The 25,392-nt window shown below is 32.2% G+C and overlaps 2 protein-coding genes and 1 long non-coding RNA gene across 3 annotated transcripts; 1 reads left to right on the top strand and 2 right to left on the bottom strand.

Annotated features, from left to right (window-relative positions):
* Positions 1 to 623: 623 nt before the first annotated feature.
* LOC110009656 (uncharacterized) lies at positions 624 to 5,283 on the top strand. The gene is made up of 3 exons (XR_002284534.3): positions 624 to 2,976; positions 4,590 to 4,697; positions 4,789 to 5,283. It is a non-coding gene; the product is annotated as an uncharacterized LOC110009656 (long non-coding RNA).
* A 10,020-nt stretch (positions 5,284 to 15,303) lies between these two features.
* LOC149498121 (short chain aldehyde dehydrogenase 1-like) lies at positions 15,304 to 17,112 on the bottom strand. The gene is made up of 3 exons (XM_089718036.1): positions 16,963 to 17,112; positions 16,665 to 16,892; positions 15,304 to 16,022 (listed from the first exon to the last, which is right to left on the bottom strand). Exons 1-3 carry the CDS (start codon positions 17,001 to 17,003, stop codon positions 15,449 to 15,451), a joined length of 843 nt encoding a protein of 280 aa, XP_089574162.1. The 5' UTR covers positions 17,004 to 17,112; the 3' UTR covers positions 15,304 to 15,448.
* Positions 17,113 to 20,982: 3,870 nt separating this feature from the next.
* Positions 20,983 to 22,199, bottom strand: LOC149498122 (short chain aldehyde dehydrogenase 1-like). The gene is made up of 2 exons (XM_089718279.1): positions 22,042 to 22,199; positions 20,983 to 21,846 (listed from the first exon to the last, which is right to left on the bottom strand). Exons 1-2 carry the CDS (start codon positions 22,077 to 22,079, stop codon positions 21,048 to 21,050), a joined length of 837 nt encoding a protein of 278 aa, XP_089574405.1. The 5' UTR covers positions 22,080 to 22,199; the 3' UTR covers positions 20,983 to 21,047.
* Positions 22,200 to 25,392: the final 3,193 nt, after the last annotated feature.

Raw genomic sequence — 25,392 nt, forward strand, 5'->3', positions numbered from 1 at the left:
GTTAAGATAGCGTTTTATAAAAGATTAACCCATGTAACGTTGAACTTTTAACATTTTTTAAAAATCTATTCAAACAGCTACTAGCTATTAAAACAATTAAATGTTATTAAAACAGCTAATAACTATCAAAACATCCGATTTTACCGAACATGCTCAAAGTCGAGTTTTGAAATCAACATCTTGAAAGTGATTTTAACAATAATCGCCTTATAATTCGACAGAGATGTCTTTCATCCAACTGTCAAAGGAAAGGTGTAAATTACACTTGCTAACTTAAAGAAAAAAGGTTTTGATCATTATAATCTAATATATACATCTTACATCTTATAAGGATTTGAAGGCCACTAAAATAATCTGATTTATGATTTTCAAAAGACTTTTGATTTAAATTGAAAATTGTAAATTGAAAATTTTTTTAAAAAATTATTTATTGTGTAAATCAAAGTTTTGATAAATAAAAGGGAAAATTATTATTTAGTCCTTCAGGTTTTACATAATTATCCAACTAATCCCGACGTTTAAGCTAATATATAACTAGTCCCTCAGGTTTAACTCCGTCTAATTAAAAGGTCCTTCCGTCCGAAAAGTTAATTTTTTTCCGTTAATTGAAGATTAAAAGACTAAAATACCCCTCCCTCGCTGACGTGGACCAGTATGACCTTCCAAGCGAGGGAAACGAAAGATCAGACAGCCATGCTCAACCTGAGCACGTGTCCTATTTCTCCACCATTGCAGCCGCTGCTTCCGCCGCTGCTAACCAGAACACCACTTTTGATTTCGCTCCGCCACCTCTCCTCCCTATGATAGCGGATCCATTGGTCGGTTCAGACAGCCATGCTCAACCTGAGCACGTGTCCTGTTTCTCCACCATTGCAGCCGCTGCTAACCAGAACACCACTTTTGATTTCGCTCCGCCACCTCTCCTCCCTATGACAGCGGATCCATTTGGTCGGTTCCCAAGAAACATGGGTGTCTCAGCTTTCCCTAGTTTGAGGTCTCTGCAAGAGAATCTTCAGTTACCTTTCTCTTTCTCTTCTCCATCCCCAGTTGTGGCTGCTGCGCCATTTAATGGAGGTGGTACCACTACTGGCATGAATTGGATGGCAACAGGTTCGGAGGAGGGTGGTGCTACCAACGTTGGTGCTGCTAATGGTGGTTCCAGTGGTGGTGGAAGGGTGGCGATGGGTCCCACCAAGCTTGACTGCATGTGGACCTACTAATCAGTCTTTTAATTGAAATTATTAATGTATTTACTGTGTTAATTACTTGTGTTTTGTTATTATCTTATGTAATGTCTCTTTTAAGACTATTAATCAGTTTTTATGTGATGTTTTAAATATTAGCTTTTGGGTTATGATTAGGGGTACTGGTGTAGTTGTAGGTTTTAAAAGATTTTCAGGTTAATTATGATATGGTGATTTAGCGAGGGAGGGGTGTTTTAGTCTTTTAGTCTTCAATTAACGGAAAAAACCGACTTTTCGGATGGAATGACCTTTTAATTAGATGGAGTTAAACCTGAGGGACTAATTATATATTAGCTTAAATGTCGGGATTAGTTGGATAATTATGTAAAACCTGAGGGACTAAATAATAATTTTCCCTAAATAAAATAAAGAACAATTTAAAACATATCGAACTGGAGGAAATTGTGATTTAAACTACTTGAAAACTAAAGAACAATTGATTAAAAGTGAATCGAAATTCGAAACAGATCGAATTGACTGAGACTATAAATTCAACTTGAAGAGCGAGAAGAACCCAAAACATCATCTTTGCCTCCAATCAATTTCTGTGAACTCAGTGTCAATGAACAGCTACTAGACTTCTTATAAGTCGTTCTTAGTCTCTCCTTCACGCTCGCACATCATTCTCTATCTACTTGGCTTCTTCTTTACACGATAAAGAGAGTGAGAGAGATGCTTCAGACGATGTCACCATCTTTGGCGATTCATAGTTAAAAGGTTAGTAGTAAACTACTTTTCCTTTTGTTCTAAGCATTTCTCCCATAGTAATTGTTGGATTTGGTTGAGTTTTGGTAAAAATCATCATTGATGGTGCCTTGAGATTATTAGCATGGCTATCTCCGCTAATTGGACAAACATCACATCAAATTAATACCAAACTTGTGATCCTTGTGATTAAAGAAGTAAATTGGTATATTTTTTATGGCAATCCAATTTTCTAGCCCTGCCGCCCCAACAATAATGATGGCAAAAGTGGTCGTCGGTGGAATAATTCCGAAGTTCTGACAAGTCATAGAAGACATAATCTTCGTCTTTTTGTGTGGATTGCGATAATATAAGCATTCTTTTTAATAGGTGAGTATTAGGCTCTGATTCCAGTTCACTACAAAAAAATGGATTTTAGTAAACGAATTTAGCGGTTGACTTGACGCTTTCGCTAAATAGTGACAGATCAGCGGCCGACTATGAGGGAAACTGAACGTGAAACTTGTGTACTTTTACCGACAGAATCAGCAACTATTAACGACAGGTATAGCGAGGGACCCAACATCCGTCACTCATTTTCACGCGAAGAATTGGAGCCAACCAAAGGTAAAGATCAGCGACTAATCAATGACCACCATGACGATGAAATAGCGACGGGTGTGGATTCCTAGCTATATTTGACGGGAATTAATAGTGACCAATTAGCGATTATTGGGAAACAGATGTGACGATCAAAATTCCAATAACATTAGCGACCGAGTTGATAATATAGCGACAGAACTTATTTGCCATGTCAATTAAAATAGCGACCGATTTTGTTAAATTACGATCGATACGGCGGTCGCTAATTTTGTAGGGCGATTTAGTCGCCTTTCTCTCTCACGCGAGACTAATTTCAAAAAATCAGTCTCATGCCTCTCTCCCTCCCTCTCTGTCTACTTGCTCCCTCTACATCTCTAGCCCTATCTCTCACTTCCGCACCGGTGAAGAGCGCAGCTCGTCTCGCTGCCGTCGAGCAGCACCGCAAGTAAGTAATTTATTTTTTATTTTTTATTTTTTTGTACTCAGTAGTGCAACAACTGTCTTCAATTTTCTTTTTGCATTTTTATTTATTTTTTATTTTTTTGTTTGCATTTCATTTTATGTCGATTTTGTTTGTAGTTTTAGTTAGTTGTTCATAGTTTTATGTCGATTGTTTGGTTTATTTGGATTTTTTTTTTTTTTTTTTTTTTTTTTCTGTTACGGGTTTATATTGTTTTTGTGGTTTCGTTGTTTCCTTTTTGTAGTTATTCTGACTTTACATTTGATTGTGTATTTTTTTGGTTTAATATTTTGTTGTTTGTTATTTTTTAGATATTAGGCTGTAAATTTGAGTTTTTATTTTAGTTTTAATATAAAAATGTTGATGGAAATTTATGTTTTTGTTAAATTCCAATTTGTTAATTTGAGTTTGATAATAAAATGGTTTGTTAATGAAGCTGTTAATTTGAGATTGTTAATAAAATGGTTTGTTAATGAAAATGATTTTTGAATATTTGGTTAATTTGTTAATGTATTTGTTAATAAAAATGATTTTTAGGATAGTTAGTTTGTTAATTAGTTTTCTTTGTTAATTAGGACAGTTTTTAATTAGGTTAGTTTGTTATTTACATTACCTTGATAATTAGTTTCTAATTTTGGTCAATTAATATTCTACTTAATTTGCTAAAAAAGATTCATTTAAAATTTATAGATTCAAGCATCTCAGCACATTTGTGAAATCTCGCAAATCCAGTAGTCATTTTCTTTATCTTTCTTTCTTTATGTAGTAGGTTTTAATTAGGAAAGTAATAAAAAATAAGTTAGAGAAAGCATAAACTTAATAATTCTAATCTAAAGAATAAAACATAATGATCACATAAACTTAATTAGGAAAGTGATAAACAAGAATTTATCATAAGCTATATTTTTATTATAATGTAAGTAGTGTACTAATTTTAGCTTTTTAATTAGGAAAGCATAAAACTTAGCATAATCATAACAAACATAGGAATTAAAAGCATATAATTAAAGATTCATATGAATTAAAAGCATAAAACTTAAACATTTATATGAATTAAAAGCATAAAACTAAACATTGTTTATATAAATTAAAAGCATAAAACTTAAAGATTCATGTGAATTAAGAGCATAAAACTTAAAGATGCATATGAATTCAAAGCCTAGTTAGCATATTTTTTTTATTACGCATTTGATTGCAGTTTATTGAATTTTATGAATTTATCGACGACTTGTGTTGATTGGAGGCCTAATAGTGGCCATTGATGTGAATATTGCTTTATAGAAGTATTTCATTTTATTTGTGTATGGAATGTAATAATTGGAGGCCTACTAGTGATTATTGATGTGGATATTGAGTTATAGAAGAGTTTTTTTTTTTTGTTTGAAAATTTTGATTTGTTGGTTTTTAAGGGGAAATATTGTCGAATTTTTCCTTGAAAATATCATAATGAACCATAATGAACCTAATTAATATAAATACAAGTACCTTAGAGAATTGGTAAGGAAAATCCCCTTAGAGAATTTTATGTAGCTTCATTTTTTAAGCTTGATTATTAAATGTATTTGAAAATGTTTCGCATTTTATGAAATGTATTGCAGGCCAATAAGTTGAACCGTCAGCCTATCCCTATGGAAGTCTTCATATTTACACATAAGAAGGACCATGATGCAGTCACATTCATTGATAGGCGTGCCGAGCTTGTTAGTGTAAGCACGATTGAATATTTTTTCTGTTTTTCCATCTAAATTTAAATATTTTTGCATTGTTCTAATCTTGCTGTATTCTATATTTGTAAAGATAACTACACTATTAGGAAAGAGTGAGCTACTGCATCTCCGGCTCAAACTGCTGAGCAGCCTATGATCGAGGAGTTGCAGTTTTATCTTTAGGCTGCAGGAGGCGAGAAGAAGAGAAAAGTGTATAGGATTGATTTACAGTCAGACATTTTCTATAGCCGCACGTATGGGGCTTAGCGAGTAGAGCCACACTAGTTGAGCCAGAGGCACGTACTGAGGAGATTCAAGATTTACGGGCTGAACTTTAGGCGTAGCAGCAGCACATATCACAACTTATATTGCAGCAGCAGTAGCTGATGCATATGTATGCTTGAGAATGGCCTACTACACTGCCAACTCTCTCTGCACCGATAGATCACTTTGATTCCCCAACTTCTTCAACATTGCCTGCTTCTCAGAGTCCCATTACAAATCTTGCAGATCAAACCCCCTTAGACTTTTTTTATTATCATGTTTATTTTGTATATATATTACTGTATAATTTGTATAATTTTATCCACACATTAATAATAATTTTTTTTGAAAATTTAGAATTTTTTTTTCATTGATGCGATTGTGAAATACCCCGAAGTTTTATTTTCGAAACTTTCGAATTTTTTATTAAATCAAAAATCAGAAATTTTGATCGTGTGGGCTGCAAGTATAATAAAATCTCAATTCGAGCCCAAGTTTGCGAGTTAGGCCTCAGCCCAAATATATCATCAAAATTTTCGATTTGAGAACAGTTAAAATTTTCAAGAGATAATATGAAACTCTAGCAATTTAATCTATTATGAATATATATAAATTAATTATCCTAAAATCAAATTGATTTCTCGAAAACCACACGAATAACCTGAAAACCAAGTGAAAAACCTGCAAACCGAGCAAAATCGAGCCAAATCATTGAATCAGACCAAATCGGTTCGAATAGAACTGGAATGATCTAGAAACCGACTTAGTTTCTTCTTTTCTTCCTCTCTTCTTCTTCTTCTTCTGCACGCGCGACAGTCTCCTCCTCCTCACTTTCCTTCTCATTTCCAACCACCGCTCGACGAGAGCGAGGTGGCGATCGTCTTCCCTAGAGTCTCTGGTCCATTTTCCGGCCTCCTTCCCCGCTAGTAGAGCCTTCAGTGGCGCGAACGAGCCTTCAGTTCTCGTTCTTCGATCTCCGGTGATACCAGGCGATTTTGGCAACGTGAAGCTTCAAGGTGAGCTCTGATTGATTCCCCTGTCTTGTGTGAATAATTTTCATCCAAGAAACGACGGTTTTGGTGGAAGGAACTGGAACCACCATAAATGCTGGTAAGGGGCGACTGTCAAGCTCGTTTCGACCAACTAGAGGGTTGATCTCACTAAACCAACGCCGAAAATGGAATCCTTGGTGAATTTCGAGTTGAATGGTATGATCGTGGCAAATTTCTGGGCATTATTGATTTTCCGGCCATCGTAAACCGCGGCGGCGGAGGCGTTCCGATGACCGGCCGGCGAGACTCCGGCGAGACACCAAGGACAGAATTTTTCTCTCTTCGCGAGGATCGTGGAATCGTCACCCAAATTTCAATTGGTACGTTCTAAGATCAATTTCCTATTTTTGGTATAAATCCTAAACTTAATAATTATTAGTTGATTAAATTAAATTTGAATGAATAATCAATCAAATATAATTTTTGCTAAGAATCAATCGGTATCATGTAGATGCAAATTAGTTCTGCATATTGTTATATATACTTCATGAACATTAGTTACAACTAGAAGGTTCGGTATTAATATAAGAATTCCTAGCTAATATTTATGTAAGCTAATTTAGGAATTTTAATAAATATTGGTAGGGGAGAGTTATAATTTAAGGCTTAGACAAGTAAATAGTTTTAAAGCAATTAATAATATCATTGAATCATGCTTGGAGGTTAATATAGTTTGTTAATTAGTTAATTTGGAACTGTTAAGTGTATATATGTGAGTTTGATGGATGATACATGTAGGTTGAAGCGGATGGGTTGGTTGAATTGATTGCCCGATGGATGGGCTGTGTGAATTGATTGATCGAATAATTGATAAATAAGGTTATGGTGGATGGGATGAGTTGATTTGAATTGCCCGACGGATGGGCTTAGATATTATATTGTTGAATTGTGGTTTAGTCAAATTTTAGGAGAGGTGCTGCCGAAATTTCAATAGAACCTAGATTAGTTTTAATTAATGACATAATTAATAAGTTTATTTAGATTAATTCTATAACTTAATACATAATAAATAGAGCGCTTTGATTATTTATTATCTTTATTATTCATTTAATTATTTAATTATTTAATTATTTTCATTATTATTGTTATTATTGTTGTTTATTGTTAATACTATTTATTTATTTATTTGCATTGATTTTGGATGTTTAATTGTGCATTGCATTACGATGTTTAATTGATTAATATGTCTGCATTTGATTGCAATGTTTGATTAATTGTGTTGTGATAATGCTATGCTCTGTTTGTGTGGAATTAGAATGAAGTGGGTCACCATGGGTTTGTGAGGACGGTCGATAAATATGGATCCTGATGAAACTATGAAACTGGACCGTCGGCCGGGTAAATGGGAGATCGGCGTCCCCGTGTGCACCTGATGAACTGATGAAATGATGTTGATGATATGGAAAAGAAAAGAGAAAATGTAAAATAAAATATTGAGAGGACTGGTCAAGTGAGAATTAGACCGATCTGCCAGATATGGGGATTGGCTCCCTTGGTGCACATGTTTGAGAGGATGGACTGTTTGAGAGGACGACTCGTTGGGGGTTTAGGTGACGCCACTGACTAATTTCCACGTGATGTGATTATTTGAAGGTGATATTAATTGTGAGTGCTGGTGATATGCCATTTGTGTGACTGACTGTATGAGCATATAACTAGTCGGATGACTAGATTGATGTATTTACACATTTGTGTGAATGTGTGTGTTGTGCAATAATAGTTACTCATTAGAAAGCTCACATATCTTGTTCAATTTTTCAGGAAGTAATTTCTCTTTAATTCGGTCAAGCTATGTTCCTTCGCTGCAGGTCTAGAAAGAAAATTTTCCTAGTTCAATAATTATTTTGCTGTGTATCTATATGTATAAAAAATCTATGTATATCTATCAGTTAGTGACTCCGCAGTTGTAGAATTTCTTTACATTTAGTCGTGTATTATCATAGACGAAATTATTCTGTGAGTCCATATTAAAAATGTGATGTATTGTTAATTGGGCCCGAACTGTGGAATGTGGTAGCTGATAAATTTGGGCCGAGATTTAACAAAATCTTGAGGTTTATTTTCCTATAAATATGGGCTGAATGTTTAAAATTATATTGAGATAGTAAATTTTTAGTGTTTTAGGCTTACTACAGGCCTCGGGGGCTTTAAGCTTACTTGGGCTCTAGTGCCGGTCCGGCCTATGGAATCGGGTCATGATAGATTGTTTGTGTTAATTACGTGAATCATCATATATTGCCATTTTTTACATGTGAAAATTTTTTGTTGTCAAAATTTTAAATTTTATTTTTTTATTTCAAAAAAATAGTGACAGCTGAGAGACAGAACGATGGATAACAATATTTTGAAAATTAATTCTTACAAATATAGCGACTGATTGGTGACAGCCTTAGGGATAAATTCGCTAGTCGAGGACTAGCGACTGACGTAATTAGCGACTGAATAGTGACTACAAAATCTTTAATGGGAGTAAGCGAGTCAGCGACCGCTTCAGCAATTTTAGCAACCGATTTTGCAGATGGTCTTCTTATTCAGTCGCTAAGTAATTAGCGACAAGATATTGGACGATGGATTACAATGTTTGCCGATGGAACACTATATTTGTTTTAGCGACAGAAAAAAAATTAGCTACCAATTTTTTGGTCGCTAAATATATATTTTTTTAGTGATTTAATTATAATTTTTTGAATAGTATTATTAATTTAATTTAGTTAAATTGTGAATTATTAAATCAATTATCTTGATAATTAAAATTAGTTAGTGAATGTAATAAAGTTTAGATTTGTTTCTTTTTAAAGAACAATGGAGTTTCTATCGGATGATATGCAAACGAGTTTGTCAAATCAATCAATTTTAAATTTTGAATTTAAATTAAGCCATTATTTGAAACCAAATTAGATTAGGGTACTGACCTGTCAAAGAGTAATTAAATATAAAACATAAAAAGTAATAAATTGAATGAAAAATTTTATGAATCATATAAGAAGAATAATTCACTTTAGTTCTCTATATATATATATATAGGTATAAGTTATATATAAGACTCCGTTTAGAGGGATAGTATTTCTTGACATTGAGCCGAAAATGCCGTTTTTCTTTAGAAAGAAGAGGTAGAGTTCCCGGACCTAAAGTCGAAAGGCTCCAATATTGGAGGGATAAAACTCCTTGTGCACGCGGATGAAACCAGGTGAGAGGGAACAATTTATCCAAGAAAAGTTGGTGATGCCACTGACTAATATCAATTATTTGGTTACTTGTGTAATGTGCTACTGGATGTGTTTGCCTTGTTTGTCATTGTATGAACGAACGTATTCTTATAATTAGAAATAATAAATCAACCACATATCGTATGGCTGTGGGGTGAGAGAATTACCGAACTCTATTCACTAAGTTGAAACACTCATGCCCTTATTTCAAATATTTTTTTAGGTTGCAGGTTTTCCATTATGATGTACTTCTCTACAACCAGTTATCTAGAAGAGTTATGGAAGGCAACAACTATGTTCTAATTAAGAATCATAAATATAATATTTGAATCCTCATATTGTTCCACAATTACCGTAAGTACATGTAATAAGATTATCTAAACAGCTTTTGAATTCAAATATTGGAGAAAAAATATTGCTCTATATTTTATTTCTCAAGTATCAATGTTCAGCTACAGGGAGAATTTATATACAAAAAGAGAATGATCTAGAATTAGCTAAATGTCTAAATCTAATTGGTAGATAAATTCTGTACATTGGATTATATTGCTGAAATAAATGAATGGAAATGATTGAATCAGCAAATGATGGACAATGATTGGCTAATGATTAGTTATTGCTGTTGGGCTCTGTTGGGCTGTGCTGTGGTGATTGTTGACAGGCTGTAAGGTGGTTGAGTTAGTTATTTAGGTATGGATTATTCTGTACAGCCCCCCTTCAAGGTGGAGATGGGGGAGTGACGCTAATCCCAGCTTGAGAATGAAATGATGAAAGGTAGGAAATGGAAGTGGTTTGGTGAAAAGGTCAGCTGGTTGTTGTTTTGAAGAGATGTGGGGAGTGGTTATAAACCCGGAGGATAATTTGGATCTAACAATGTGACAATCTATATCAATATGTTTTGTCCTTTCATGAAAGATAGGATTAGAAGTAATATGGATGGCAGCTTTATTGTCACAATAAAGAGGTATGGGGAGGGTGATAGGTATATGAAAATCCTGAAGAAGGTTGAAGAGCCATTGAATTTCACAAACTGTAGAGGCCATACTTCTGTATTCTGATTCTGCAGATGATCTACTAACAGTTTGTTGTTTCTTGGATTTCCATGAAATGAGAGAATCTCCAAGAAAGATGCAAAAACCAGTGACAGATTTTCTGGTTTCTGCACAAGCAGCCCAGTCTACATCTGAGTATGCAGTAACTTGAAAGTTGTTATTGCTTGGGAAAAATAATCCAACAGATAAGGTGCCAAGAAGATACTTTACAATATGCAGAGCAGCTTTGTAGTGGAAAGAACAAGGACTTTGCATATATTGACTCAACTGCTGTACAGCAAAGGAAATGTCAGGCCTTGTGAGTGACAAGTAAAGTAATCTACCAAGCAATTTTCTGAAAGGTTCAGGATCAGGAAGTAAATTATCCATATTAGCTGTTAATTTGGTGCCCTGAATGTATGGAGTTTGTGCTGGTTTGGCTGCAGATAAACCAGTGTCTGAGATGCTATCAGTGATGAATTTGTGTTGAGAAAGAATCATTCCACGCTGTGATCTAGCAATTTCAATGCCTAAAAAATATTTGGCTTTCCCAAGATCTTTGATAGTGAATCTGGAATGCAAGGATTGTTTGAGATCACAAATAAGACTAAAATTATTCCCTGCAATTAGACAGTCATCAACATATACTAATAAAGCTAGGAAATTATTTTCAGACCCTTGTGTGAATAAGCAATGGTCATTTGGTGATTGAATAAAGCCCAAAGATAAAAGAAAGGAAGTAAATTCCTTATTCCATTGCCGCCCAGCTTGTTTGAGACCATAGAGGGACTTCAATAATTTGCAAACCTTGCCTTGAGGGACTTGGTGATAGCCTGGTGGGGGTGACATATAGATATCTTCAGTAATTTCACCATGAAGATATGCATTGTTAATATCTAGTTGGTGAATGTGCCATGACTTTGCAGTAGCAATAGATAAGAAGGTTCTGACTGTTACCAATTTAGCAACAGGAGAAAATGTGTCAGTGAAGTCAATTCCAGGGATTTGACTATACCCTTTAGCTACAAGCCTTGCTTTATACCTGTCTATGCTCCCATTAGGATTATGTTTGATTCTGTATATCCATTTGTTCCCAATTGGTTTTTTTCCTTTTGGCAGATTAGTGATGACCCATGTCTGGTTTTGTTCCAGGGCTTTAAGTTCAAGTTCCATGGCAGCTACCCACTTACTATCACTTCTGGCTTGACTGTAAGACTTAGGTTCCTGAATATTTGACACTTGAGCAACAAAATTATGATGAGGTATTGTGGGAGAAAAGGAGAGTAAAGATGTTTGTGTACCTGAGGATATAGCAGCTGAGGCTATACTGCTGGTATTAGTTGTGGCAACAAAATCATCCAACCATCTTGGCTTTGTATGTTGTCTTGTGCTCCTTCTTATTTGCAAATCAGGTTGTGGAATTTGGTTTGGTTCAAGTGGTTTAGTTGGTGATGGTGAGTCTAGTTCTGGTAAGGTATGTTCTGGTGTAAGGTGCTGTGTAGGGGCTTGAGGTGCTGGTGGAGAAGGTGTATCAGTTTGTAAAGGTTGGGAATAAGAAGAAAGATTATGGTCAGTAATGTATTTTGGCAAGGAAGAGTGGGCAACTGATTCTGGATGATTGTTAGAGAAGGGAAATATATGCTCATGAAAGACAGTATCCCTTGAGTGAAAAAGGGTTTTGGACTCGAGATTATATAATCTATACCCTTTATGTTGGTTTGAGTAGCCAATCAGTACTGAAGGAGAAGCTCTCTTTTGAAATTTGGTTTTGTGTGGGGTAACATCTGTGGCACAGCAGAGACAACCTATGGTTTTGAAATAGGAAATGTCAGGGATTTTATTGTATAAGTTTTGATATGGAGAGGTCCAATGAAGGGGTTCTGAAGGTAATCTATTTGTGATATATGTGGCAGTAAGGAGCAACTCAGACCAGAAATGTGTAGGAAGATGAGATTGAAACATTAGGGACCTGGCTACTTAAACTAAGGTTTTGTGTTTCCTCTCAACTCTTCCATTTTGTTGAGGGGAATACACACAGGATTTTTGGTGAACAATGCCTAAATTTTCAAATAAAGAAATGCAACTGGAATTAATAAATTCACTGCCATTATCAGTTCGGATTGCTTTGACTCTTTTATTGAATTGGGTTTGAACAAAGTTAAAAAATGTGGTTAAGGCTTGGTGAACTTGTGCTTTTGAATGTAACATGAAAGTCCAGGTATATCTTGACATATCATCAACAATTGTGAGCATATAGAAAGCATTTGTAATAGATTTGACCCCATAGGGCCCCCAAATGTCAATGTGTAAAAGATCAAAAGCATGAACTGAAATAGAATTACTTGGATAAAATGGTAATCTGGACTGTTTTGAAAGAGGACAAACAGGACATATAAAGGATGAAAAATCACATTTAGGTAAATTTGCAATATGCTGATATCTTTTGAAAGACAAATGTCCTAATCTAGAGTGCCATAAGAAATCTTTATGGCTGGGACGATCTGAGTCTTTTGTTTGAATTTGATTGTTGCTGGAAAAAGTAAAAGAGTCTTTGGTGAAGTAGTATAGGCCTGCCACAACTACACCAGAAGCAATGGTGACCTCAGTCTGCATATCCTGAAAGAAACAGTAATTTGGAAATAAGTGAGCAGATAAATTGCAGGTACTAGTTAAGGTGCTAACACTGATAATGTTACATTTCAAGGAGGGTACATATAGGACATTATGCAATGTAAGCTTAGAGTTTAAAATCACTTTTCCATATTGTGTCACTATTTTAACTGTTCCATCAAGCAGCTTAAGGAATTTGGGTTGTGGTAAGATGTGCAAGGAAACAAAAAAGGTTGAATTATAAGTGAGGTGATCAGTTGCTCCGGAGTCAATAATCTAGTTACCTTTATCATTAAAATCAATACCAGAGATGAGGGAAAGTAGAATGCTACCTGAGAATTGAACAATATTAGCAGCAGCATCAGATGTATCAGGGTTGTGAGAAATGGATTTGCCTGTGACTGCTCTGTTCACTTCTTGCTGAATAAACTGACTGAGATGAGGACTGATTGTGTCATTAATTGTTGCAGGAGCAGTTGGAGCTGGAATGTCAAGTGGTGATTCTGATGCAACAATATTATGAACGGAAGCAAAATTTGCAGTTTGTTGCTTGCCCTTCCTCTTCTGTGGATCAAAATACCAGTCTGGATATCCAATCAACTTGAAGCAGCTTATTTTTGTATGTCCAGTTCCTTTATAGTGAGTGCAGTATCTGTCAGCCTTGTTCTGTGGTTCCCTTGTCTTTTCCCTCTGATTGTTTCTTCGATAAGCTACAATAGGCTGATTGGCTTGATGAGTGAGCATTATTGCTGTAGAATTTGATGATTCAATGGGCTGGTGATGAATCTCCCTTTGTTTCTCGACACTCAGGATCATACTGAAGGTTTGACTAACAGGAGGCAATGGATCCATAATCAGGATATTGTTTCTGGTATTATCATACTCATTGTTGAGTCCCATCAAAAATTGCATTAGTTTATCTTTTCTTTCAAGCTGTGAAAAAGAATGAGCAGCTCCACATGTGCATACAGGTAGAGTTCTAATAGAAGACAATTCATCCCATTTTCTTTTGAGACAAGAGTAATATTCATTAACAGATTGGGTATCTTGAACGATATTTGCTAGATCTCTAAGAATTTGGAATTCAAGAGGACCATTAACTTGGCCATAATTATGGGTAACTTCATCCCACAAATCCTTGGCAGTAGGACAGAAAACAAAATTATCAGCTACTTCTTTAGACATGGAATTTAATAGCCAAGATATAACCATACTATCTGTTCTAGCCCAAGTTTCATAGTTAACAGCAGTAGGTTCAGGACTAGCAACAGACCCAGTAATAAAACCAAGCTTATTCTTTGCCCTTAAAACAATCTTAACAGATCTACTCCAAGATAAAAAATTACCAGGATTCAATTTAATGCTTACTAGAGATTGACCAGGAGCATTGGAGTTGACAAGAGTTAACGGATCAGAATCATTAATTTTACCATTATTTGCAGTGGTATTATCATCCATTTTCAAGATAAAACAGAGAACAATGAAAAATGCAGCAAGAAGGTTTAATGGAAAAGACAAAGGAATAAATAGAAAAGTTTCTGAATCAAACCTGCAGGCTCTGATACCATAAACAGCTTTTGAATTCAAATATTGGACAAAAAATATTGCTCTATATTTTATTTCTCAAGTATCAATATTCAGCTATAGGGAGAATTTATATACAAAAAGAGATTGATCTAGAATTAGCTAAATGTCTAAATCTAATTGGTAGATAAATTTTGTACATTGGATTATATTGCTGAAATAAATGAATGGAAATGATTGAATCAGCAGATGATGCACAATGATTGGCTAATGATTAGTTATTGCTGTTGGGCTCTGTTAGGCTGTGCTGTGGTGATTGTTGACAGGCTGTAAGATGGTTGAGTTAGTTATTTAGGTATGGATTATTCTGTACATTATCATAATTAAAGATTTTGAATGTTATTTTCTTACTAGCATATGATCTGGAAAATTTACCACAAATTTTAATTTGAAATTGAGCAAGGTTGAATTGAAAGTTAGCATTAAAATTGATTTACTAGATTCAATATTTTCTTTGTTTTTTTTTTTTTTTTTTTTTTTTTTTTATAAGAAGAAGGTTTAATATTTTCATTAAAAAAATAAAAGTTATTTTACATTGGAATATAAACCAGCTAAAGTTGAGATTGTTTAAGTAATTTAGTTAAAAAGTAAATAACTAGATAAAAAAAATGAATGAACAAATATATAAATTGAATTGTCAATCGGGTGGTGGTCTGATTGGTCTTTTCACTTATGTAATGAATGAGAGGTCTCGAGTTCGAATCTTTTCAACCACAGTTGTTTTCATCAATTTGGTGAGCCAGAGAGAGCACTACCCTTTAAAAGCCTCCAATGAATTAAAAAAATATATATATAAACTGAATTGAAACAAATATTAAAACTAAGCAAACATTTATACATATATTTAAAAGGAAAAAAAAAAAAAAAGCAATCAAACTGTCCTTAAAAAACTAAAACTTTATTCTTGTGCTTTAACACTACATAGGCATCATAAATTTGTTATTAATATCAAATTGGGTGTATTTTCAAATCTAAGTAAATATAAATTCATAGACAAGAAGCTCTTAAGAGAATAGGCTTTTCATTGCCAATCCGAAGGAGGGATTAGTAAGACTGTAGCCTCCATCAACAATTAAGTTGAGTCCACTCACATATTTAGACTCATCACTTGCTAGATACAAAGCTGCTTGCGCTACATCTTCTGCTTCAAGAACCGCCTCTTTCAAAATCCCTGTAGATGAAATCAACTCTTCAGCCTTCTTCTTCTCCATATTCAAACCTTTTGATACGAGTGGAGTTGCAACAGCAAATGGGGAAATACTATTAACCCTTATCCCATATTGACCTAATTCTACGCTCAAGTTCTTTGAAAGACCCACCAACGCATATTTTGATGATGCATATGCATGTGAAGCAGCATCACCCATGCCAATTACTGAAGATACACTTGCTGTAAACAAAATGCACCCTTTCTTGGCTGGGATCATAACTCTAGCTGCGTGCTTGGCAACCAAGAAAGCACCAAACACGTTTACATCAAATACTTTCTTGAAATTTTCATTACTACAACCCAAGACTTCAGTTTCTAATTTTCCCCCAATTCCAGCGTTGCTATACATAATGTCGAGTTTCCCGTACCTGCAGCCACAAAGCCAAAAGTTCTTTTCAGCACGGTATAAATCCATTCAATGATTTACAGTGTAGAACAATTACATGTCATTAAAATTGCATACTAAGGAAATAAATATTTGTAAACTTCATATTTAATTCACTTTATAATATTATGAAGCTATTATATTAGATTCGCTTTCCTTGTGTAAATCAAAGACTGAAAATACAAAATCAAGCCATCAAATAAAAAACTATGAAATTTTACCTTATTTTCATAAGTCCATATATTTATGTTTTTCCCATTTTTTTTTTTTTTTTCAAATAAGAGTGAAGTCAATTGACCATATTCAAGTAGACACTTGAAATAAATCAAGCTAAGCTTAATTTTGGCTAACTGAGGCATAACTCGTTCGTGGTATCGAGGGGGTACAAATAGAGTTCATGAACCTAGATGAGATCAATTGAGCTTAACATTTTTGTTTATAAATTTAACAATTCAAAAGTTTATTCAAAAATTGCACACCAAGCATAGTCTAATGGTAAGTGCATGTATAATTTGACAATAGATTCAGATTTGAATATTCCCTCTAATACTAAAAGAAAAAGGTTTATTCAAAGTAGCTCAACTCATGTACATCTCTGCATTCAAATGGCTATGCGTATATATACCTGGAGAAGGCTAAATCCACAGCATTTTTGACATCTTCATCGCTAGTTACATCACAATGGACGTAACAAATGTTTTCTTGAGAGCTGAATTCTTGACAGAGGGATAGCCCAAGCTCATCTTGAACATCTGCTATTACAACTTTAGCTCCATGTTCAACAAATAGCCTAACAGCAGCTTCGCCTATTCCACTAGCGCCACCAGTTATCAATGCTACCTTGCCTTCTAGCCTGCAAAAGCGAAGATATTAAACAAAAATAATAGATTTGCTTAATTAATGAGTGTATGTTAGTATTTTACCTTTTAGTTATGGAATTAGGTCCTGAATTGCTAGAACTCATATTTAATTTGGAGAAAATTTGCTATAAAATAGAGCAAAAGAGATTGTTATGTGCTTTTGGTTGCAAATTGGAGAATTTATAAGGAGATAACTATTTGACTATTTCTTTTTTTGAAAGGAACTATTTTACTATTTCTATGCTTGTGTGTTTGTTATTGACCTTTAAATCCTTATCAGGGAAAGGAAAAGGATACAAATTAAAATCATATTCAAATAAGAAGGAAATTGAATAATCTAGAATTGTTTTATCTCCATTTTAAGGAATTGAATAAATCTAATTAGTGGGCGTAATATATAAAAATAATAATTCAGTGGAATCAAAAGAGTAAAAATTTACTCGAGTAAATATAAATTAACATAATTATATATACTAAAATATAAAAAACTATAAACAACGAACGGGGCAAGTGTTCCCATTATCTCGATTGTAGATCCGCCCATGATCTCAATTGCCTCTGATACAAAAGAATAAAAGAAAAAAAAAAAAAAAAGAAGAAGAAATCTCCTTAGACTTAGATTATTAGTTTGTTAAAAGTCATTCGTACACGCAAAATAACATATGAAAAGTCATTCGCTTGGCATTGGACATTAGACTTTTATTGTTTTTTATCCAAATTTTGTTAATCTAAGTAATGTTTTAATTTTTTTTTTTTCCGTTATCATTGACCTATTGGTTAATAAATTAATTAGCAAAGAAGATAAACAGTTGATTTTTCTTTATCCTTTGCATATTATATGAAATGGTCTATCATGAATAAATAATATTCCATCTGTTCCAAAAAGATGATCTATCTTTCCTTTTTAATTTGTTCCAAAATATAATTCACTTTCCTTTTTTCCATTATACTTAATCATTGAATTGTCTACTATACATTTATTAAATTACCTTATTTTCAATAAACTTCATTAATTATTAGTTATTATTTCAATACTTATGTGTTATTTAAGACGGATATAATAGAAAAATTTTATACCTTTAACCATATTTTTTAATCTGTATAAAAATAAAAAGTGAACTATCTTTTTGGAACGGAAGTAGTAGCAGTTTAGATAGAATTCCATTTATTAAATTTCATTCAAGTTAATTGTTTTATTAAATTTAATACATAATAAAAAAATAGATTAAATATTTTATGTTTTAATAAAAAAATTGATTTTCTTTATCATTTATCTGCTGTTCCATTTTTGTTAATCGAAAGAAACTTTCACTATAACAAACGAAAAGATAAAAAAGTTTAGTAATGATTTTTGTATTTGCTAAATCTAGGAAATAAGTTGCTAAAATGATGCTAACTTGTCGTTTATGTCGTTGGGCTAAATTAATTTAGAAACCCACGAAAGTCCGACTGCACTAAAAGCCTAGGTATCATTTATGGTGGAAAATCCAAAAGAAAGGATCCGTTGGATGATAGTACATTTTTTTAACTTCAAATCCAAAAAGTTGTCGTTGAGATCGTTTGGATATTTTTACTGTTTTATACATGAAAAAAAATGCATATGAAGATTTTGTTCGGTAACAGTTTTTTAAATAGCTTTTAGTGTTTTGACGATATTTTTTTATAATGCTCGATAATATAACTTTTTAACTATCTTTTAAAGGTTAAGATAACATTTTATAAAAAATTAATTCATGTAAAATTTAGCTTTTTAACATTTTATGAGAAGTTACTCAAACACATATCAGTTAAATGCTACTAAAGCAACTAACAGTATTAAAATAGCTAATTTTACTGAATAGATCCAAAGTATGAAATAGATCTCCAGAGTCCAAATTTCCCCAATTGAAATGGCAGCTATTGACGTACATATATTGTATTTGTTTTATATTTATCTCATGTACAACTATATTGTTTTCCTTATCTGTTTGCTTGTTAGATATCTATAAGCTAGCTGTAAATTCTATCAGTTTTAGAATTCTTATTCTTAATTATACATTTTCTGTAAATCGCGTATATATACATCTCCAATATCAATACTAAACCTTATTCAGTAAACTCTCTATTTTTACAGCAGCAATCGGCACTTTCAAGCTTATCTTAATAATGAATACCACATGGGTTGAGAGCTAAATTCAAATCTTTTTGTCCTTCATATTCAAAACAAGGAAAAAAAAAAGTATGACATGTCGTTTTTGTCTGACAATTTCATCAATTAAGACACATACGTACGAGTATATTGGATGCATGCACATTGTCCACTCAATAATTATCTTCAAACTAAAACTCTAAATGGCCAAAAACTGGATTCACATGTACAATTTAATGATAATGATAAATCTTCAAACTAAGGTCCTCTTCAATATTCATTAGGAAACAAGAGCGTACATGGCATTATCAGTAAGCATTAAGCATGAATCTGTCACTAATTATTCAAAATTTCATAGACAAGCCCTTATAATTTTAGGGCAGAATTAGACTTTAAAATTTGGGGAGGCTAAAATAAATTTTTCAAAAATTAAGGGGACCAAAGTGAAGACAAATTTTTTGTACTAAAATTATAGAGAAAATTTTAAAAAAATTTTGGAGTTTGGGTGGGGGGCTCGGGCTCCCCCCAGTTCGCCTCCCTCCGCCCCTGTTTATATTCTATCAGTTACCATCTAAGTAGCAACAACAAATGGGGAAATGCAATTAACCTCAATTCCATATTGGCCTTGTAAAAGTATGTGGTTCCACATTGAATATTGTGCTTGTTATTGTAATTGCTTATTTGATGTTTGACAATTAAGGCACCATTGGATCTTAAATTAGAAAGGAAACAACACTTAATTAGTGTTATTTATTTATTTATTTTCAGTATTAAAAAGAAAATTCAAATATGAATATATTATTTAGTGAGAAAACATTAGATTCTTATCAAAGAGGGACAATAATATAGTTAAAGTTATATTTCAAATAAGGAATAGTTTACATGTTAGAAAATTCATGCGTTAGGTTTGATGTATACATTTTGACTTCTATTTCGTTCTTTTCTAGCTGCAGTCTTCAAAGCATTTACTGACATACATATAATGTTTTAGATTTTCTTTTTAGAAAAAGAAAATGCTCTGATCCTTTGAACACATATTATTTCGATCCGTTCTTTTATTTTTTATGCGATCCTTTAGTATAAATTATTAAAACACCCCTTCAGATTTGGTTAAGAAAACAAAGAAAAAATAAATTAGTTCTTGAGTTATATTCAAATTATATATATGAGAACTTCTATTCTCAAAATTAATTATGGGGTCCTTTGTTTAAAAAAAGAAAAAACGTAATCCTTAATATATTGATCATTTCATTCATAATAGCTTCTTTTAAACTATAAAGTCTTAACTTATGATTTCTATTAACATTTTAATTCATAAAGTTTATCTTGATTAATTAATTATAAATATAAATATATATAGATACACCAACGAGGGAGGGGTACATAGAGCCATTGCAAAAGTGGCGGGGGAGGGGAGTCTTACCACTGGGTTATAGCAAATTCCCAATTAGTGAATTATACTTAGTACTAAATTGATTATTAAATTAATTAATTAATTATACTTTTTTTTTTTTTTAGTATTGGGATAAGAGAATCCGAACCTAAATCTATTACCAGATTATATATACACTTATTAGTAAATTATACTTTGGTGTGCATATATTTAATACTGTATAAGTTTAAATTGGTATTGATTAATTAATTTTGTGATTAATTTTAAATTAATTCTATCTTAACTTATCAAGTTGTAAGTTGACTATCCTATTCCTAATTAATTAACAAAAAAAGAAAAGGAAAATTTAAAAAACGTCTTATTGCAATGTTGTTTCAACGAGTCTAAATGAGATTCGCAAATCTCTAAATAAAACTAAGACGCGTGATGATAATCATTAACACTCATCAAATTTACTGATAGAACTGACATAATTAATAAAAAAAAAGAGTTCAGGATATTTGAGTGATTTGACCCTTATATATATATATATATATATATATATATATATCAAAAGAGCATATAGAACAAGAGCTGTAGAAATCTGTTTATAAGTAGTAGTACATATCCTAAGCGAGATTCTCAATCTTAAGAAGACAAGTTTTTCATCGCTACTGCAAATGAAGGATTAGTAAGGCTAAAACCTCCATCAACCACTAAGTTAATTCCACTAACATATTTGGATTCATCACTTGCAAGAAACAAAGCTGCATTAGCAATATCTTCAGGTTCCAATATCACTTCTTTCAGTGTAGCTATTGATGAAATCACTTCCTCAGCTTCTTTCTTCTCCTTCATCCCAAGGCCACTTATTAGCAAAGGAGTTGCAACACCAAATGGTGAAATACTATTAACCCGAATCCCATATTGCCCCAATTCTATACATAAGTTCTTTGCAAGCCCTACCACTGCATGTTTTGATGCTGTGTATGCATATGCAGCATCTAAACAAGAAACAGAAACTAAGCTTGCAGTAAATAATATGCAACCTTTCTTGTTTGGGATCATAACCCTGGCTGCATGCTTGGCACCCAAGAAAGAACCAAATAAATTTACATCAAAGACTTTCTTGAAATCTTCGTTTTCAGTTGACAAGATTCTTGGGTCTGGAATACCAACAATTCCAGCGTTGTTGTACATAATATCGAGCTTTCCATATCTGGAGACGGCCAAATCCACAGCCTTTTTGACATCAGAGTCGCTACTTACATCGCAGTGGACATAAGAAATGGTTTCGGGAGAGCTGAATTCTTGGCAAAGTGACAGCCCAAGATCGTCTTTTACATCTGCAATCAGAACTTTGGCTCCATGTTTTACAAATAGCCTGGCCGTGCACTCCCCTATGCCGCTAGCTCCACCGGTTATCAGAGCAACCTTTCCTTCAAGTCTGCAAATTTTGATAAATTATAACATTATATCAGAGCTATAAAGTACGAACACTATATGTCAAATTTTTTGAGAACAATCGCGTCGTTCCTGCTGTATTTTTGCCTCTTAGTGCACTTTGATTAGACATTTTTCACCCTCTTAGGAACCAAAAAAAACTAGAAATAAAAAGAGTTTATTGAGATAGTCAATTTACCTTTTAGTGGTTAATGCTACTGAAAGATCAGAACTCATTTTTTTTCCCAGAAATTGATAAAATTATAACCTCCTCTAAGAATGAAATCTATGCGCTCAATTGGATTCTATGTAAAAGTGCTCCTTTATAGAAAAAGAATAATTAGCTAACTTGACTAATTCTGCGTGGAAGATAGACATTACCACAGAAAACGATCATATATAGATAAAATATTTTGATTAATAATTACCCAAATGCATAAATTTTCTATTTTTATTTGCGAAAAAATTTATACATATTAAACACATCAATTTATAAAATTATATGTATAATGCGTTAAATATTTCAATTTAAATGCTTAAATTTACAAAATTATATCAATTAAATATTTATTAGTTAGTTGAAAAATATGAAAATTATTATTTGAAAAGTTGTGTTAATAAAACATCAAATTAATATTTTGCATATAAAAAAATAAAGTAGCAATAATTTTTAAAAATTTATATTTTCGTTGATTTTATATATAATTGAATTTATATATTAGATATAAGCAAGTCTAATCCAAATGCTAAATGTCTATCTCAACTCTTTTGCCATATACTCCCTCCCACCGTTAGGATGATTGTTTTGGCATATGCTTCACTTTGACTGGGCAACAATTGTTAATTACGTTGAAAAATCAATATCTTAATGTTTTCTAATCAATAACATAATAATAAATTGATAAAATTTGTACATAAGACAGAATCTAATGATAAATATAAATATAATTTAGTAAAAAAATTCATGTTTGAATCTCTCTTTTTTATAATACTCAAAAAAAAATCTAATCCAAAGCTTAATTAAACAATAGTCTGTAGGTTATGATTTTCTTGTCTTATCGATTAATACACATATCATATCATCACCATGCGATACAAATTTTCTCATGTTGGTGTCTGCTAATCATGCCTTGTAGTCCTAACATTTGACTACTAATTTTCAAACTTCTCCTAATTGACGTTGAAAAGGTCAATAAATAAATAAATAAATAAAAACAAAAACAAAAGAAAGCAAAGAAAAAAAACAAAGACGGTTTTTGTCGCGATCCGCTAGTGGAGCATGGAAAATTCTTGGTAGATCACTTAACAAAATATAATATTCCTTTTTATTTTATAACAATATTTTGACATGAAAATTTTTAAAAATAATTGAAGTAATGTTTGCTGGTTTATTTTATTATTTTATGAAAAAATGATATAAAAATCAGTATGAGTCATTTCGAATGTACTGTTATTAGAATACTTTTTTTTTTAACTCATTGGTGTTCAAATTAACCACCAAAGTAGCTAATTCAATGTAATTTGATTGACTAATATAGAAAGTGAGAGACCTCTCATTTAAAATCTCTTGACCAATGGCGGATCTAGAAAAAAATTTTTCATGATCAATGTATAATAAATTATTATGAAAAGAGTTTATTTTAATTTTATGACAGCTTAATTTTAAAAAATATATAAATATTTAAAAAATTATAAAAAAGAGGGTCAATTGACGCCCTTTTCTTAACGTGTAACATGCACCCACCAGGAACACCACTGCATTTGACCCCAAAAATTTTGAAAAACTTTGGACATCTAGCTTCACCCTTTATGAATATCTTACTGGCCCTAATATATCATAGAGAGTAGTGGATCTACTTTATAAAAAGAGTGATCAATTGACTTTTTTTTTAGAACTTTTAATATATATATTTATTTAAATTAATCCACAAAATCAATTTATTTATGTTTTTACTCTTCCTTGTTCAAAAAATTATATATTGATTTCGGAAAAAAAAAAAAATTCTAGATCCACTACTGGTTATAGAGTGAATCCGTTTTATTATTTTCTTGCACCTATGTGAGGATCCTTTGAACTGAACTCGTGTTGTTTCCTAGAGATACAGAATTAGCATCAACCTTACACTACTTTATACCTTCTAGCAACATTCCATTGTGCTATTTACTTTATTATTTAAATCAATGAAAAACTTAGGTTATTTAATTCAATCATATTAGGATTAGGCATGGCCACGGGTTCATTTTAAACCAGAATCGAATCGAAATCAAACTGTACTGTAGATGAATCAGAACCGGAATGAAATCATCGGTTTAAAATTTTGAACCGGAACCGGTGGTTCAATGACCGATTAAGGTTCATGTGAATGTTAAAATTTGAACTTGAATCTGCCTCGAACCAGTGGTTCCAATTCAGTTCGAATCGAAAATTTTTTATTTTTATTTTAAAATAATAATCACTTAGTCTATTTTATATATTTCTAAATATCTCAATAATATTTTACTACATGACATACTTTACTAAAGATTTTTTTTTTTAAATACACTTTACTTTAAAAGTTAAAAATTTAAAAGTAAAATGGTAAAAAAAGAGAGAAATATTTAGTCTAAACTTATATTGTTTTTAACTTTTTTTTTTACCCTTTTAGATTGTTTACTAAGTTTAAAATTACATCCTTTTGAAGCATTTTTCAAAATTTTCTTATAATTTATTTAATTAATAACATTTAAACAAAATAAAGTGATAATTTATTTGATTATTTTGTAAAATTAATTAATTTTATTCTTATATGAGTATGATCATTTTAAAATTTATTTAAAATAAAATTTATCAATATTTTTTAAATTCATATTAATATTTTCGAAAGAAAGATGTAACGTTAGAACTAATTAAAATTAAAAAAAACATATATCGCCGGAAACCGTGATCGGAACCGTCGGTTCATCGGAATCGCACCGGAACTAGCCAGAACCGAAACTGGACCGGAACTGGCGATTCAAGGGCCGGTTCAGATTCAACATTTTAAAAATTTTAAATCGTCGGTTCTGTGAACCGAAATCGGCAGTTTAATGAACCGGCCATGCCTAATTAGATTGATCTTGATGCTACATACTCAACAAAATTCGTGCAAGTTTGGCCAGGTTTACAGGGTTCAACTCCGGTTCGATTTGAATATTGACTTTTTTTTTTTTCAAAATACTTTTGATGAATGTTAAACCCACACACTAAATGTATAATACCAAAGCGTTAAATAGCATCGCATGTTATTATGTCAAATCTTTTTAAACAAATCGTTTATTTCAATATTTTATAATGGACATTTTCTCTCAATTATTATGTATCACTTGATATTCAAGATTTACTTTTGTAATTAAACTTATAATTATTATCTAGTCAATAAATTTATTTCTTTTGTTGAAAATGTAATACATTAATAATAATATCAAGAATTACAAATAAGCAAAAGGACTAGACTTAGAACTTTACTAGTTAATAGAGTTCAATTATCTTATAATGAAACAAAAGAATTCATATCTTTTTAAATAATGAAAC

This window comes from Jatropha curcas, chromosome 2 (genome assembly GCF_041381405.1).
Source record: "Jatropha curcas cultivar XTBG-Jc1 chromosome 2, XTBG_Jcur_1.0, whole genome shotgun sequence".
Taxonomy (NCBI): Eukaryota; Viridiplantae; Streptophyta; class Magnoliopsida; order Malpighiales; family Euphorbiaceae; genus Jatropha; species Jatropha curcas.